General features: G+C 43.0%; 1 protein-coding gene across 25 annotated transcripts in view; it reads left to right on the plus strand.

Moving 5' to 3' along the window:
- Positions 1 to 18,883, plus strand: part of celf2 (cugbp, Elav-like family member 2) — a 241,166-nt gene that overhangs the window by 67,119 nt on the left and 155,164 nt on the right. The window contains exon 1 of one of the 25 annotated variants that reach the window (XM_084910818.1): positions 9,889 to 12,875. The exons of 21 other annotated variants lie outside the window; for them this stretch is intronic. In XM_084910818.1, the coding sequence (XP_084766944.1) occupies positions 12,799 to 12,875 (77 nt within the window). In that variant the 5' untranslated portion in view covers positions 9,889 to 12,798. Of the gene's footprint in view, positions 1 to 9,888; positions 12,876 to 18,883 lie in introns of those variants that run through there. 3 more of the 25 variants (XM_084910834.1, XM_084910828.1, XM_084910840.1) reach the window with 3 other exon arrangements.

An 18,883-nucleotide genomic window follows, 5' to 3' on the forward strand; every position in this document is an offset into this window, starting at 1 on the left:
AAAAAAGCAAACAGAGAAAAAGACAAGTAACATGGCAGCACTGCAGGTCTCGTAAAACATTGCCAAGGAATTCACCCACTTTCCTAAAAAAGTGTCTCAAAAAGATTTCACAGTAGATATCAAAGGTGAAGCCAGTTTTAGATTTATCAGCTGATTGGAACTCCTGCACTTACCTACTCGTGTCTCATTGGCTGCCCGACCTTCTCAGGGGTTTGATTGACTTTCATCAGCTGATAAAGGTGTGTTGTTTGGACCTGATTAAGGTCTGACAGACCAAAACTTTGTGATTTAATAAATATTTCAAGTCACTTTTTCCGGTGTGTGATTATGTCCAATTATGTCTTTGTCGGTAAAAAGCTATAAAATTGATGATGATTAAGAGCTCACAAAGTTCTGACAGCTACTCTAATTCTTAATAGCCTGTAGCTCAATGCTTCCTGGTTCAAAATCCTTAGGAAATAACACTTGAACTTTTTATTCTTTCTTTGCAGTTTTCGTACCAATCCAGTGGGTCAGGTTGGACTCTTGGTGGCGTCATTCATATCTTTGACACTCCTGGTTAGGGCTGCTCAATTAATCGAATTTTAATCACGATTACGATCTGGGCTTTGAACGATCATTAAAAATGACTGAGCCGATTATTAGCCCCTCCCTCGTGCTTTACTCTCGCGCTGCTCCGTGTGGCAAATCGAGCGCACCTCTCTGCATTTCGAACGCGTGTCACAACAATTAAGAGGACCTGAGGGAAGCTCGGAAAGCTAAGCAGAAGTTATTTGGAGAGGAGAGTGACTGCCGTTGGTTGAAAAGAGAGGTAAAAAAAAAACTTCAGTGGTGTGGAAACATTATGGGTTCGCGGAGTCAGACGTGGATCAAGTAGACATAGTGTGTAAACTTTGCTACAGTGTCGTAGCTGCACCACAGAGCAACACTGCAAAGTTCACTAAACATAGATGTTTACATTTTTCATTTATTTTTTATATTGCAAACATTTGCACTGTTATCAGTATTTGCACACTATTTTATATTATTTTTTGACAATCTTTAAAGTCATTATTCAATACAGTGTTATTGTTAAATAAATATCGTCAAATAATCGAGATCTCAATTTCAGTGAAAATAATCATGATTATCATTTTTGCCATAATCGAGCAGCCCTACTCCTGGTGCACTGAAAACTATGTCGCCCACAGTTGCAGAGCTTGACTCTTACTAGGGAACTAAAGTGAGGTCATTTAGACCTCTACCTCAAATTGCACCAGGACTACCCTCCAAAATTGGAGCCAAATAGTTAATATTTCAATTCAGAGCCAGTGTGCTTTAACACACTATAACCTTACCAACTGTTTTATAAATTGAAGTAAAGAGAACTCATGTCAGAGGAAACTTGCAGAAATAATCAGCACATCTTCCCCTGAGAGTTTGCTTATGTGAGCTAATATTAGTCCTCTTTTGCTCCACCCCTCCTATTCCTCCTACTTTCTTTCCTCTTGGAGCACTGGCAGTAAAACCAAGCAGCCCTTCTCATTCACCCCACACAGTGTGCCTATCTAATGGTGTGGAGGATATTACGCTTCTATTAGAGCTATGACCGTTGGTTTAGAGTCACTGCCTCTCACTCCCATTTTCCCAGATGGGTCAGGGCAATGGGCGTTAAAACGGCCTCTGTTCCCTCCTCCCCCTTCCTCCCCTCCAGCCTTCTTGAATCTGCTAAACCAGCCGTCGAAGCCTCTGTGAAGGGAGCGCACCTCGTCTCCGCGCTACAACGATTTAATCTGCCGAGCACCTATTCAATCAAAGAGTGTCAGGCAGGGCCGCTCTCGACACGACTCTAATACAATGCATGGACACACACGTACAGGAAGTGAGGGCGAGCGAGGGCGACTACTCCTGCGTGCACGTGCATCACATGCCCAGGCACAGATCAATACTCGCAATCATACAGGTGACAATAGGCGCAGGTTTATCGCCCCTGATTCACACCCTGCTATCATCACCTTCTCAAAATCCCACAATCAAGGGAGGGGAGGGTGAAGGCAAAGGGTGCATATGTGAAAGAGGAAGGAGGGAACAGAGCACGGGAGCTTGCAGGTACATGAAATGTGTGAATATGTGCGTGAAATGAATTGAAATGGGTGTGAAAGTGCATCTATTTGCAGGCGGATGCATATGCACATCCCTTTGTATGCCTGTGTGTGAGTATGTGTGTGTTTGCATGTGCATGAGTGAATTTCCGCTGTGTGCGTGTGTGGCAGATACGTTATATTCCTCCTTTCTTTTTTTGGAGTGTGTGCGTGTACATCTGTGTGAGTGTGTATGAGGTGTGTATGTGTGACGGTTGTTATCAGAATGACACCATCCCACTCCCTCTCTCCTGCAGCCCCAGAGGATCAGTGGAGCTGCACCAGTTTCAAATGAAAATAAATGAGAGGCAGTGACCGCTACTGCCTGGGTCCCGCTTTAATGAGGAAAAGGAGCAGAGAGGGAGGGAGGAGCAGGAGAGGACAGAGGTGGTGGAGGAGGGACGAGAGGATGGGGATAAGGCAAGGGGAGAAATTGGAAAGTGAGGGTGAGATTGGCCCGAGTTGGCAACGACGGGACCGAGAGAGAGAGAGAGAAAGAGAGACGAATGGAAAAGAGAGGAGGGGGTGGTGATGAATGGAGGGCCTCTGTCTGTCACTGATGCGATGGCCAATTACAGTTGGAGCACGCTCCGATGCACTGCAGGTGGAGCGGACACTGTTTTGAGTGGCCAGAGAATATCCCTCCATCCTCCATTTGCATTGAGAGGAGAAATCACTGCACAGTGTACAACTTAGAGCAGCTTTGGGGGGTTTACTTTGTGATTCAATAGAACATTACACCTTTGTGGGTCTGGGCTGAACTATACAGGGATATTTCTTTTTTTACCACGCATCTTCAAGGATTATACGCTCCCTTGAGGTATATTTTTCTTTTACTTCCCAAGCTTATTAAACCCTTAAAAGAGTAATGAAGCGCTGCTTTTTCAGCTTGGGGCTCAAACCAAAGTTGTGTAGAGACATGGTAGTGTGGCCGACACGTTGTCTGGAAGTATAGCCGACACATTTTAATGCACAGAGTACCACTTTAGTGTCTTTTTTAACATGCAACGTGGTCCAGTGGGGTTCAAAAGAAGGCCCACAACATCTGAAAGAGACAATGTAAGGCCGTACGCATGGTGCTCTGCTTTTATTCTCACTGTTGTGGGAAGTTTGCATGGTAACACGTGGTTTATTATTGTAAAAGGGAGTATTTTTCACCCAGACAATGACAGAAAAAGAGAAGCCAAAAAAGGAAAGCGAAATTAAAAGTGAAAAGTGAAGTGAAAGTGTAAAAATCCCAGACGTCAGGTAGAGACATGTATACAACCCACTACCGTACAAAAATTTATTCTTCTGAATCTAGTAAAATTGCATTATGAAGCAGTCGAGCGACTCAGTTTTATTTATATAACACAGCAAGACTTGTTTCAGCTGCTTTATATCATAAGGAACCCACACTATCACACGATATGATAATAATCAGCACACATTCATACATATACATCCATAAAGCTTCAGTAAAACTATAGAAATATATAACAGGATCCTATTGTTTAGGATATTAACCTCATCCGGATCCTCTAACATTGTCCTTATGGAAAATCAGAATGAAGACGGTGTTCTCAAAATAGGTTAAAGGTTAAAATTATTATAACTGTGGAAGATTCTAGATAAAAATTAATGGCATGTAATAGTGGCATGTAAACACAACAGTAGTCAAAAGAATGGAGAGAGGAAGGAATGCTCGCTGCATCATGGGAAGTCCCCCAGCAGCCTGAGCCTATAACAGAAACTACAGGGTCATTCAGGGTCACCTGATCCTTAGTGATCCTAAAAAATATAGACATACACTTCCTGTATTCCTACATGACACTAGCATTTCCTAGCAGTATCCTTTATACACTGGTTTTCGCAGGATTTTAAATTAAGTCTAAAGGTTGTGTTACATTGTTCAAAGAGCTGCTCAAAACCACATAAAGCTTTAGGTTGGAGCTGTAACTTAACCAAATTTCAGAGCTTTTTACTGCCATAGAAACTCAGGTGTAGCATAACTTGGTACAGGCCTTTAAAATATCACAGAATTAACCCAAAAAGAGCCATGGGGCTTATTGAGAGTTTGCAGATACGAGTCAGCAGCGATGCATTTCTACTTCAGCGTGGCTGAGCGTTGTCCATGCCTGTCTAGCAGAGACTATTAAAACTAGCAGACAGCAGCACAGTATAGCCGGGAGGCCTCTTCAGGGGCAGAGGACATCAAGTGTGTGTGTGTGTGTGTGTGTGTATGTCTGCAGAGAGAGAGATACAGACAGACCCACACATGTCATGTCGAGACCACCGGTGCAGACATTAGTGTGTGAGGGTCAGTGAGCAGGTCAGGAGGTATTTGCTCGACAGTGTTGGACTTGATCACGATGTCCTGTAATGTGGAATTTATGTGTGTAGTCTACGTGTACATGTGACTCTAGAGGTCAGAAGCACGTGATGTGATTTTTCCACTTTGAACAACTTAAAAATTGCACTCATCCTTCTCTGCCAAACTAGAACAGACAGTCACTAAACTCTTTACAGTAAATACTTTGGCTCACATGTCTGTCTTGGATCATTGCCCAATTATTCATTTTGCACTTTAGATCTTGCCGATACTTCTTCTAATTTAGACTTTTCCCTCAGTCTCAAAAGAAATCGAGATCTCACGACATGTATACATCCATTACTAAGGGCTGTCGCCACCCATTTTGGTTACCTAGGTGACATTACAGAAAAACATTTAACATAAGGTCCTGGCTGAGGGTAAAATAATTAGTTATGAATAATTAATGAAATTGTTGCTGTGGTGCCAGATGTGTAAATGTGCATAGCTCAGAGGAAAGACTCCAACAAATAGCCACAAGCAACAAACTTCAGCTCCTGTTAACATCTTGTCAAACCCAGATTTCACTGGTGTGGTTCTCCAGCAGCTTGAGTATGTAAACTGTGTCTCTTTGCTGTTTGGGGGTAGCGTCTGGATTTACAGCTAATATGCTATCAACATCAAAGTGCTGATCATTGTTCCCCTTTGCGGCTCACAATGTTATCAGTATAAGTCGTTTTAGTGTGGTTCTTATTATACTAATGTTTGCCAGGAACATCAGTAATCTTGTTACATGAATCTTATAAGAGTAATCTAATGAAGTGTGGGGTTGGGAAAAGCTTAAAAAGCCTGGTTGAGGAATTTACACTACTGTCTCATCCCAGGGCGCAGCGTTCCTCTCTTCTGTCAGACATCAATAGAATAAGTACAAGCTGATTCTTTTGGTGTTTGTACCTTGGCAAACCTGCAGGTTGGAGGTCAAAAGGTTGACCTTGTCACGCGTTCCATTAAGAACTTTGTTCTTCTATTTTCTACAGCTTATCGGGGTCTGTGTGACGGGTGGAGCAGTCTAAGCAGAGATGTTCAGACCTCCCACTCCTCGACCACCTCCTCCAACTTTTCTGGTGGGACACTGAGGCATTTCTAAGCCTGCTGATAATCTCTCAAGCATGTCCTGGTTTTGTCCCGGGACTTCCTCTCACTTGGATACCTAGGCGGTGTCCAAGAAGAAGCATAGTCAGATGTTCTGACTTTTTACCTTTGCTTTTACTCACTAGTTAGGTTTAGGTACTAATCTCTACTTGGGTAGATGTAGGAAATAATGCTTACGTAGTGTTTATAAACCCTTCCTAGTTCTAGCAGAGCTTTCATCCTGTTGAAAGAGAGTTTTTCCTTTCCACTGTCGCCAAGTGCCTGCTCATAGGGATCGTCTAATTCTTGAGGTGTTCCCTGTATTACCTGAGGTGACTGTTGTTGTGATTTGGCAATGTTAATAAAATTGAAGTAAACTGAATTAATGCCAGAGGGTCTTTTGCAGATTGGCGTGTTTGAAGAATTGGCCTGTTTTACTATTGCCCCATCATAACACCAACGCCAAAGTCCACCGTGTATAAATCTGACATGTCAGCGGAGTTGACAGTCTGACTGTATGAAAATGGTTGGGTAGCATTTTCTCATGTCAGCGGTTTGTTTGTGTATGAGCAGAGGTTTTTTGGGGGGGTGCATCAGTGGTTACAGTACTAGATTAGTACTACTTTATTACCCAAGGACACGAGCTCTGTGGACAGTGCAACTCATATTCAATCCAAATGGAAAGAACAAGAAGACCAAAATGAGACATGCACAAAATTAGCTTCTTTTTAGTCCTTAACATTTATGTCGATATTAAGAAGTTGTATTAAGCCTCAGCTGTATATTGTTTAATCCCTGAGCTGCTGACATTTTCTTCTATTCTTTCTTATGCTAATATTTGCTGCATGTGAATCTTCACATACTGTGAAGGTAAAAAAATGTTTGAATCACCATAATAACCTTCTTTTTTCTTTTTCACAAAGTGTCTTCATACTCAAGCCATCTTTCTTTCTTGGCACCGCTCGCGTTTTCACATGATGGTATTTGTGAATAGGCCTCTTTATCCTGGAAATGACAATATATGTGACACACCTGACAAAACATGCATATAAAGAGAGTAAAAAGTGAAGGTTGTGCTAAAATGTTAATCTGAATTCTACTCTTGATTCAGGGTAAATAGATGTTTAATAAAAATGAAAAATTGAACAATAAAAAAAGCACTGAGCTGAAAAAACCCCTAGCCCGGTGAGTTTGTGTGTTTTGAGTCAGATTGTGTTTCCAAAACAGGTCAGCGAGCATTAGGGCACTGCAGCCCACTGCAGGTAGAGATGGGATCCACGTTAACTGGAACACGATGTCCTAACCAGAGTCCAGCAAGGGCCAGAAACAAGCTGACAGAGAGGGTGAAGAGAGGGAGAGGTGCAGTGAGTGATGGAGGAGAGGGGAAGGAAACAGATGAAAGCATGAAAATGGAGGAGAGAAGGAGAAGGCGGCTGGAGAAAATATGGGAATGAGATCTGAAGATTGAACAGTGAGTGGCAGCGAGAGCGATGGAGAGAGTGTTAGAAAGAGATGTCTCTACTTTTATTTGGTTTTCAGTCCGCCGTTCTGAGCTTAACAGAATACGAAAGTAGCAGGAGGACTCGGCTGGACTGGGACGCCTGTAATAGCCTTTCATTTAGGAAGCAGTCTATCTGCAAACACACACACGTGTACAGTGCGGAATAATCACTGATCAAAATGGGTTTTTTTTCCAGCGACGATGAATGGTAGCAGTCAGGGTCTGTCTGGTTTTTGCTCCTCACATGTCCACTTAGGCTCAAACGCAGATGCTTGCTTTTCTGAATTATTCATGAACCCCTCATTAAATATTCACGTGTGAAAAGCCGGCACCATCAGCTACCCACAATCCTCTCCTCTTGGGTGAGGTACAGGCAGGAAAGAGAAGACAAGCAGGATGATACTTATACTTATGTACCTAACAGAAAGCAGTTTTATTCTTTTATTTAATTTGGTTTTTTTAGGATCGCCTCTTTTTGGTCCTCCCTCTTTGTTTCTTTCTTCTGTCTTGCCCCACCTTATCTCCTCCTGTTCTCCTTCGTTCTGGGTGATCAATTCGTATTGCTCGGGCACCTGAGCCCCCCTGAGCCCGGGGTTAGAGAGATGAAGGCAGGGAAAAGATAGAAATAACTAGACAGAGGGAAGAGGCGAGAAAGACAAAAGTACAGGAGAGCAATCAAAGGCAGAGCCAGACCTTGCCACGAGCAGGGCCTCTTGGCGAACACAGGACCCTCGGGTGAAGAAATGGAGTGATGGGAGAGGTGATGGCTGAGTGTGGAAAGAGACGAGAACAACAGCGGCGGCAGGGAGAAAATAAGGTAGAACACAATGTGTGAAATGTCCACTGGCTCTGAAGACTGGTCCTGAGTAAATACTGGCTCAAGGATGCTTCTGAAGTCTTTGTTCATGCTTTCACAGCGGCGTGTACACAGGCCTACGGCGATTTTAATCTTCGCTTGTAAATAAACCGTAACTATAGAGAAATGACGGGCTCAGTGGTCACGCCCGTGCATCAGTCATCACCGAGCACCAAGAACACGACGAGGTCTTTGAGGTTCTGCACACCGGGGTTCTCTTACATGCTGTGCTGGTTTAATTATGAAGGTTTGCAGCAGTGTGTACTCAGGGGGGTTTAGAACACAGCCGGCACAAGAAACAAGTGTAAACTTTCATGAAATCTCAGTGAAACTTGGCCACGGATCAAAATTTGAAGGTTTGAGGTGTCATTCCCACTGTTCCCACCACCTGTCAAAGCCCAACTGTATGCTGGAAGACGGCCTTCATTTTAGCTTGAATCAAAACTTTACTTTCATGCTTTCACAGTAGCAGTCTTACACTTTTACGAAGTCTTTGGAGACTACTTCATATAAGCCGTTTATCCCTCATTGGGTGTCTTCATGATGTTGCTGAAGAACCCTGTCCAACATGTTCGTTCAAAATCCTATATGTATGCGTCGGTAGATTGAGATGTGGTGGGGCAAAGGCCGTAACATGTGGTTAACTTAATTTTCACATTTATCAAACCATTCAGTGACCCAAAGAGAGAGATTGCTCCCTTGACGATAGAAATGCTTCGTCAAAGGATAAAGGCGATCACTCAGAGCAGCTTTGTATTGATTTGCAGTGACCCTTCTCTTTAAAGGACCCAAACTATCCTTTTTTTTGTAGGTGTACCGAAAACACCAGATCAGGTGCAGTTTTTTCCTTTGATTTTTTTAACGTATTTTTTTTTATGTGGGACTGTTAGTTTGATAAAATTAATAAAAGAAGAATTTGGATCCAAGTAGAGCCATAATTCTTGCAGTTCAGCTGAGATGGTACCCTCCTTCTCCTCCTTTTAGAGTATGTCATTTTAGCTGCCTTAGTCCACCCTATACATCTGCAAGCTGCTTTGAAACCCATCTCCACCCCAGCTCCTTGTTTAATCTCACGTCTGGTTAAATAATGTCTTTTTGTTCTTTTTTTTTTTTACCACTAAATATAAATGAATTGAAAATTCAAGTTGCTTTAGACTCCTAAGTGAAATAAAGCCACTGCGTCCCTATTGTAGCTTAATTTGATCCACATGACCAAAATCTGCAGCAAACCTAACCCAGATACAGATCTATTGGCAGCTCCATGGGCAATATCAGCATCGCTCTTTCACTGTGATTCTTTTTCACTGGCCTCATGAACATGGCCATTTATCACATTTAATAGGACTATCTCAAGGTCTAGGGGCAAAGCACGGTCCTTCATTATCAATCTATGCAAGGCTCCATTGTCATGTGGAAGCCATGAGGTCAGGATTTATCCTCTGTAGGCCCCACTCTTAACATCAACCTACAGCCAGTTGTGCATGATCATGCTGATAGAGTCATCCCTGTGTTATTGAACAGAAAATGCATAATCTTCCTCTACGTGAAGCCCATTGTTTTCTATCAAAACAAGCTTTTAACACCAAAGTTACGTACTAGTGATTCTGGAAAGGCAGAATATTGTTTCAAATTCACAGCAAACCACTGTGCAGCTATATAAATATGGCTATACATGCATGTTAAATGCAGAAGCAAACAGCTACATCTCAAATTTGCATGTTAAAGCAATGCCTCATATCCCCTCCCCCTCCTCTCAGATCCCCCCCTTCTTTTTTCTTTTGCTTACCTATACTCTCCCACATCAGTGCTGAAAGAAAGGCAAGCAGTAATCACAATAAATAACATGTATACAGAATAAAGTATATACCATGTCCAGAAATGAAATGTACAATATGTACAGAGATAAATATATATATGCAAAAATAAAAGGTGCTAGTCAGGCCAGATCAGGTATTTGCATTGATTAGGGCTATTGCTCTTGTTTAAAAGCTGCCCCTGAGTCTATTTGTCTGTGATACAAAGATTTGTTTATTTTTAGAAACAAATTAGGGGACATGCACTACATTTGCATGTTCAGTTCACTCATTTCAAACCTGATGCATTTTTGCTGCAGCGGCCACGCTGTGAGATGTGTGCGCAGAAGCTTTGGCCAAACACAGACATGCAGTTTCAGCTTTAAGCCGTTTAAAATGTAAGGGTAGTGGCTGCTGTCGTTTTCAGCATGGTTTTCAGTCAGTAATACTGTGTGATGTTGACTGTGACCAAGTCTTTGGGGTAATACAGTCAATCAACTTATGTTTTGTTCAGATGGCTAAATGACATTTTGGGAGACATTTGAATTGGGAGTTTAGCTGTAATGAGCCATGTTTTGGTGTTGTGTGCCCCATTAGGGGGAACGATGAAGTAGGAGTATGAAATGCAATCAGAAAGTTTAGCGACTCCACCTATAAAACTCACAAACCTTACCTGATTTAAATTTGACCAGTCACTCGGTTTGCAATAAAAGTGATGTGGTGAATCCAAAATGTGGAGGTCTTTTTTCTTCTTCTTGCGAGCCGCCATCTGAAAACGGTGTTCGTGAGCACCAGGTCAGGCCTGAAAATGACAGCCTGCTATGGGAACGCAGCCCATTGTCATGCAGCAGTTCGTTATATAATGTTCAGCACAACCCCTAGTCTGATGAGGGTCGAGTGTGGTGAAACATGCAGAGTCGTCCCCACTCCTGGGACACTCCAAGCCCTAAGGCACTGATGTAGAATCAGCGTTTCCCATCCACACTGTGACCCGAGTTCTCGCAAGTAAACATGCAAGCTGACCCCCGAGCACAGCCGCGGGCCAAGTCCCACCCACACCATACACTTACCCTGCTGTATGTGGCATACTGAGCTTTTTTTTTTTCCTCCCATTGACCCAGATACTCATATTCTTCCCCCAGAGAGCCGCCTCTCTCAGTCTAAGAGAGCCTCATTATTTCACTGGAGTGCCTCCCCTCTTTTCTCCATCGGAGGAGGACGAAGAAAGTGGGGCAACCTGGCAGTCGTACTGCGCAGGGGTGCGTTCAGGCCCACACGGGTTCCAAGGGGAGGCATGCTGGATCCACACAATTAATGCAGTGTAAAACCGAGTCAGCAAATTTGCAGAAAATTATGAGCAGGTTCATTATTACAAGGCTGTCCCAGAGCGTAACTGCACCTCCAAATATGGTCAACTCATTTGATTCTAAATCAACCAAACGGCCGTTCTTTTATGAAGTTACCACACTGAAGCATGACTGCGCAGCACTCATTAGTAGCTTACTGGAAAGTAAGGATCCACTAAACTGATATTTGGTTTGTTGATAGATTATTGTGGCCTCATGATGCGTGTTCCCTTAATTTAGTCAGACTGTAAACAGGCTCACACTGAAATAACCCAGTGATCTATGCTGGTGTGGGAGTGTTTGTGGTTATTATCTGAGAGATGGTGACATATGATCCAGGAAGCCCAATTTGAGTTTTCTTTCTTTTTTTTTCTTTCTTTTTTTTTAATTCCCCCATATCAATAACATAAGGTAGAATTTTACAGCTCTGTAAAACAAATGCACAGACGTCCATTTTCCTGAGGAAGACTGTGGAATTACAGCCTTACTGGTACAAAGGAAGCCAGTGCATGCTTCCATATATTTTGATTGGCAAGAACCGCCAGTGATTTGGGATTACGCTACACTAGCCCTCTTTTAGCGCTCCTGCTTTATCAGCAGAGTGGCCATACTGAAATAAAGGAAGCCCCTGTGTTTAGATGTGCAGAATTGCAAAGATGTAGAGAACATTACACGTACTGGCATAAAGCCATTAACAAAATAAATATCTATTCATGATTTCCAGTAACTGGTTAGTGCATCCACGTTTGAGCTTAGGCTAAGCCATCTTTAACCTCTTAACACCCATCAAATAGAAATAATATTACATTGAATTCTCACCTAAGTGGCATTCCCAAATGAAAATCACAGGAGAGACAGGAGGACAAATACATGTAAGATTTAAAAGGTGAAACCTTCGAGTTTCTGAAACTATGTTTGTTTAGATCTAAACTAAAGCAGGTCACTGGTGAGCTGGTAGATGCTGAGAGGTTAAGTACATTTCTTCTTGAGGAACAAACATTTATTATTAGTATTATTATTATTTTGTGTCACTAACAAAAGTAATAGAATCTTTAAAAGCATGATGCCACAGAAACACTGGCTAGAAACCACGATTAAGTCCAGTGGAAGATATTTAATGGTTAAATGTTCCGATCATTCTAATATTTGTGCGCGGTTAGCTTTATCTCAGAGGTTAAACTCTGCGTCTTGGCGCCGACTGCGTTTGGAGACTCTCCGAACATAAACGATTGAAGCCGCCTCCTGTTCGGAACATCGTGTGTAGATGTGAAAGCATCCTCGTCTGTGGTGAACGGCGCGCTCTGGTAGCCGAGGAGACCTAATAGTTAAAGATCAGCTGCAGCGCTATGAGCCACGCCTCCACGGCTCGACACCTGGCTCTCCAACAGTCCGTCAGTTGCGCTGTTGCGGAACGGTTTTTCAGACAGGACCGGCGGAAGAAAAGCGGGAGGTAGAGACAGAGAGAGAGAAAGAGAGAGAGGGACAAAAGCGAATGGGGGGCAGGAAGAGGAGAATGTGACAACTGCTGGATGCGGACAGAGTGTGTGCGGCTGGCTACACTGCCTTTGGGGAGGCCTCGGCTCTTGCACCTGTCCCTCTCCGTCTCCGCGACCAGGCGCAGTTTGGGCGAGAGCGACGCTCCTTTATTTATCAGGCAGGGCGCACAGCGGCGGAGGCGCACACACACTCTCTCACACTCTCTCTCTCACACACACGGACGGTACTGTACGCACACACTCATACACAGGGCAGGAAGGCAACATGACTTCATCCTACAATCTGGATTTTCTGCCCGATATGATGGTGGAGAGCCGCCTGCTCGTTCCCGGGGACAGAATGTGAGTTATTCGGCTCTTCTTCTCGTCCGCCAGTGGCGTGTGGGTGCGTGTGTCTGTGTATGCTGTCCTGAAAAGCAGCTGTCCGATGTGGAAATGTTGCTCTGCTACTTGATATGTGACCAGAATCGGGGTCAGAATGAAGGCTGGAGCCCGTGTGACTGTATCTGTGTGTTATTGTGTTAGTTATGGCTTGTTGTTATTAATATCCGTCGATAAATTGTGCGGGGATCGCAGGAGCGCCCGCGGCTGTTATCAGCTATAGACAGGATGGTGATGAATGAACGCCATTATGGGAAATTAATGCCACCGCCGTGAATAAACCCCGTCTTTACTAAGCTGTATTATCCGGCGTGTGTCGTCAAATTATTGTATCCCGTCAGGTCGACTCTGGGAACATTTAGACCATCGGCTTTTCCATCTCGCTCCGTGGAGCAGAGGAGGGGAAGTTGCTTTGATTTGCGGCAGCCGCCCATCCTCATTTCTTTCCCCGGCTCTCGCCGGGCTGGAAGCGGCGGGGTCGGGACTGTGCGGCGGGCTTCGGGAGCGCACGATGCCGAGACCCATAAAGACCGACGGAGTGGATCTGTGGTTGTAATAAAATAAAATAAATAAAACCGCAGGGTGGGAAACACAAGTGTTCTCAGCCACACGAGACTCGATCAACTCCACCACAGGCGGGTTTTTGTTTTTGTTTTGTTTTTTGCGCTCTCATCCCGTGTTTTTCTCCTCACTTTGGACTCTTGGATGAGGGGGGAAACAATCCGAGCGACTGGAAGAGCAGCAGCACCGCGGCTTTTTCACCACATTCGGGAATGCACGGATGACTTGTGTCCCGTGGTTCAATTGGATTTGTTGTAATTCAGTTAAACTCTGGAATTTGTCGAGCAGGGACAAAGGGAGGGTTTCATCCCGGCATGATGTGTTTTTTTCCACATGCAGCGCATGTCCCACTTATGTCCCCTCAGCTCACGGCGCCTATTTGTTGAAGGCTCGTGTTCTTTCTTTTTTTCCCCCCTCTCTCCGTCCTCAGGAGAGAAAACGTGCATGCAGGCTGTGCTGTGGCTCTTCTTTTCATTTTCTCATGAAGGTCTGTTTTTCAGTGTGCAGTCAGTGTATGTTCGATTGCTGCTGCACTTAACTTCTGGTGACTCATGGTGTAAAAGCATAGAACAAAAGTAACGAAGAGTGTGTGTGTGTGTGTGTGTGTGTGTGTGTGTGTGTGTGTGTGTGTGTGTGTGTGTTGTTGGGGGAGTTATGAAAAAACCTCATAATGCTTCACTTTGAGGACACTAATCTACAAATGTCATAAAACAGCATTACAATAAATACAATAATGCACGTGGAGATTAAGTGTCTTCCATAAAATGCATAATTAATATCGTTGCTATACTAAAGAAACGTGTAAATAATAAATGTCATGGATAAGAGACCCTTTATGCATTTGTAGCTTGCAAATTCTGTGTAAGTCACGTTGAAAAATTGCCTGTGAAGCAAAGGAAAATGTGTCTGTTCAGTGAAGATTAAATACAGTAATATGAATGTATATTTATACTAATATATATGCATACATAATAGACTAGGGAGAAATATCGGTATTGGCTGATATCAGTCATGTTCACTGACAGCACACAGAAGGATAATATCATGTTATCATTTTTAAGGACCAATTTGATTCTCAAAAAAGGCCAAAGCGGTTACTGCCTGGTCGTTTAAACATCCAAAAATGACCAAATGTTTGCTGTTTTTAAATAAAAGTTACATAAAAGTGGAGCCAACATGGAAGTGGTTTAAAAATTCATTCTTTTTAATAGACAGACAGCAGGAGGTGACTCCTTTTTGTATGGAAGTCTTTGGGAAAACAGCCTTCTTCTCACTCTGTGACCTTAGCAAACGTTTCCTGGTCAGTGTTTGGCGTCACTCACTAGTTTTGGCTCATGTTGAATTGAACATTCAGTCCATTTTCTAAATCGCAGCCAGAAAATGGGTTATCCAGGATATGCTTATTAGCTAAAGGCTTGTCAGTCAAGATCCACCCTTTGCTCATCACTTCCAGGTTTAGTAAAACCACCTCTGGTTAATTAATAGCCACAAAACTAAATATGTCTCATACATTCCCATCAGCACCAGATATGTTAGATTTTAAATATATTTCTCAATCAGTGCAGTGAATCTCTTTTTTTTTTGCTATATAAACATAGCTATGAAAAAGATGACACCCTAAACTAGCTGCACGTTATTACAACTACATAAAAAGTGTCGTAATATCATAAATGGGACTCGAAAGTCAGTATAAGTTTCCTGAAATAATGAATAATAATGAAATAATTCATTGTAAAGCAAATGTAGATATTAGTTTAGCTCTGTTATTGTTGCTTTGTTGTACAATTTGACGTCATTCTAGCCCCCAAAATGTGATAAAAACCACAAAACTTTAAGGCAAAATGACTCTGGTTGAGCTGCTTGTGATGCATCAAATCCCCGATAAAGTGGTCACACATAAACGTTGCTGTTTTTAAGTGTCACTAAACCAAAAGAGACTGGTAACAGTTTCTCAGTATCACTGTAGGAAGCTGTACGCTGTACAATACTCCAAAACTGCATTAATCAAGAATTATTCATCCTCCACAGTGATAAAAGGCCAGGGCACACACTTTACCCTGCAGAGTCTCCCTCCATTGAGTCTCTGTGTAGTGTATCACCCAGATGTTATAGTGAAGCGATGGCTTTCTCATTAATCAGTGTCATCGTTGCTGACAGCGTGGACCCCGTGTATAACTGGCGGGGGTGGACGAGGAAATCATCGCGCTTCCAGAAAGCCTTCTCCTTCTGATGCGCTTTGCATCGCCAGTTGTGTGTATATCTGCCCCGGAGTGAAGGATTTATGAATAATGTGCGTCGCAGGAATTAGACAGGCCTATCTGTGCCCTCTTACCCAGCCGGTAAGGAGGCGGACAGGTTGAACTAGATAGCACTTATGGAGATGACACTTTGTATTTACGTGAACACGCCTCTCGAGCTCACAAGAGGTGCTCTTAGTGATCTTTTCACTTTTTTTTTGTTTGTATCATTGTTTTTTTTAACAGCTCTATTTTTCCAGGAGCAATGTAAAAAAATATTTGCATTCATGTCAGCTCCTTTGCTTCCTCCCACCTGATACACCTTTGAAATTCTTTCACTCTGCTGATTCCTTATGACTGGGATCAGGTCGGGAATTGGCTTCATTCCCTCTTCCTGTTCCCTTCCAGTAGCAGCTCCCTCGTTGATGCTGACAGCCCCTGACAATATCAGACTTGACAAATATTAGCTGACATCATAGCTAATATGGAAAATAAATGGGACTAATGGTCTCCCTCTACTCACTCCTATCCAGCCTGAAAACGCAAATAAGGGGTAAAATGAGAGAATCAGGAAAAATTGTGGTAGACCTGTGCCCTTTTCTTTCCACTCTTACTTTGACTCTGAAGCCTAGACTGTCTCTGCCTGTCCCTGGGAACTATGTGACCTTCTTCACCTCCTTAAGCTGAGTGTTGAATCCCCATCTGGTAGAGAACTGTAACGTTCTTCGGGGTCCGTCACACATCCAGGCTGAGGAGGTTCGGCCTTCAGCAATCATTATTACACATTAATGACCAACCGTGAAGCAAAAATCTGAGTAAACACGGGATTACTAACTAGAGACTTGAAAACAGCAAATGCTTGCGGGGTGTATGCATAACCCGAATGTATAGCTTCCCACCGAATGTCTTTATGACCCTCCCTCCCACTCGTCTCTTCACTTCCCCTTTCTGACCCCCTGCAGCTCATGCAGCTGTGAGGGTCCTGGGACAGACAAGTAGAAAACTTTATGTCAAGATTACACGTAGACCATGCATGCATTTGAGTTTATCCGGTCACAGTGTGCATAGGAAATACAAATAGGGCTTCAAAATACATTAAGGACAATGGCTATGAGCCCAACAATTGAAATACAATTCTTCAGGCACTTTCCTTTAGATTTCATGTAATGACATGCAAAGAAAATATGTTCACAGGGGGATGTGATGAGTTTATGAGAGCGATGGGTGACTGGATTGTGCTGATAAATGATGCATACAGCAGCAGGACAGCATGTTGTGTTTTTTTAAAGAGTAGATAACACAGAAAGCTTCAGTTTACATAATCGTTAAAATATTAGCAAGCCTGACAGACAAACTGTGACATCTCACTCCATTCTGAAGTCTGAAAGCCTTCCATTGACCTAAAGTCAATTACTTTCCATTCAATGTAAAGTACTGCTTGCCTTCTTTCTTAGTAATTTTCTTTCTTCCTGCACTGCAGACAGGGTGACTGGCTTCACTTAGCAGCCTCGTACCGAGAGAGCTACAACCACACTTCAGACTCGTCCCTCTTTGAAGGCTGAAAAATCTCCAGAGTGCTGTCACTGCTTTCCACCATGTTTTCACTGATTCAGAACAATCCATATTGTTTGCCTGCACGTCTTAAGCTTTGCAACTGGTACCAATGATGCAATCGTGCATGTTTTTCAAATGGGTTGAGCTCATTTTCTCAGCAATAATTAAAATCTGAAATGTAACTATTAACCGATGAGGAATTTCACCCGGCTTTAAGGGCAGAGACAGGCAGCAGCAAAGTGTTCTCATGAGAAATGCATGTGAGGAGGAGGAGGAGGACAGACCACGAGGTTTTTTGAAGGAAGAATAAGGAGGCGGCCTGTCGAGTGTGCTAGGAAAGCTGTTAGCGCCACTAATGCTTATTTTAATTCATTCTATTTAAATTTGACCATTGCTATGCAGACCTTGATCCAAATGTCACTTAAGAGGAAATTTCAAACCGGTGATCACAAGAAATCCAAAATCAGATATTCCCTTTAGTGCTTCAGCAGGGGGGGGAAGGTCATGCTGGAAGTACATTTGCATATTTTGCCAATCAGCATCACTGCATGACAAAAAAAAATAGATAAATTATGTTATATTCAGCTGTACCACTTCCAAAAGGAAGGGTTGTAAAAACGCTGATGCTTGCATGCTTTCCTCAGACTCACAGGAAACAGTCGTCACATTTCAAGGTTTGAAGATGTGCATAAAATGAACCCTCAACAAAAGTGCAAATTGTATCCGTATTTATCACAAAACTGGTAATTATTTACCATTTCTGCCTCCAATAACAATCAGAAATTTTGCACAATCTTGGCAGGTCTGACCAGAGTCCTTTCAGGTTAGACCTTTGTCTCTGCTGTCGTCGATGTCCATTGCTTCAATTAAATGTGTAGTCCAATGAAAACTCAGCTCTTTACAATTACAGGAAGTAGATTACACCTTCTGGCAAATCGCGGTACATGCAGATGATCAGACTGGTACATCCGACTAATCTCAGATGTGAAATGGCAGCGAAGAGAGATCAGTGGAAGGAGCATGTTGAAAATTGACATGGGCAGAGCGGGAGAGGTGCACAGAAGAAAAAGTATGAAAGAGGGAGGAGGAGGAGTGATGGTTTGACAGCATACGACTCCCTGGACAGACATCTGGTTGGATTTAAATTGTGTCCTATCAGAAGTGGAGATTAAAAGAAAAAGAGGGGGTAAAAAAAAAAGAAGACAGGTAGCGATGATGGTGGCGATTGTGGCTTTTTCTCTCTCCCAGGCTAAAGAAAGAGGCTTAACATGACACACACAGGCATCCAGTGAGGAAAGATTCATCAGCAGATGATTCTGTTATGACTGTTTTTGTTCATAATGGTGTTATTTTAGTGGGAAACATGTACAGTGTGTGTGATATATGATTTGATGGAGTCGTCTTCACGCATCAGCAGCTGCAGCGTTGTTTTATGTCATTTTCTCTCAGTGTGTGTGTATGTGTGTTTTTGTAATGTCATAATGATGAATGTCTTTCCTCTGCTGGGGCTCAGGAGCAGTTGTCTGTGGCTGACACCGCTGTGTGTAGGTGGTGATGTATCACGACCGTGTGTCTAAGGTCTCACTGTGGATGTTTGTGTGGATGCGTGAGTGTGTG

The sequence above is a fragment of the Perissodus microlepis genome, chromosome 17 (genome assembly GCF_051167445.1).
Source record: "Perissodus microlepis isolate ML-2025 ecotype Zambia chromosome 17, ASM5116744v1, whole genome shotgun sequence".
In the NCBI taxonomy this organism is placed as follows: domain Eukaryota; kingdom Metazoa; phylum Chordata; class Actinopteri; order Cichliformes; family Cichlidae; genus Perissodus; species Perissodus microlepis.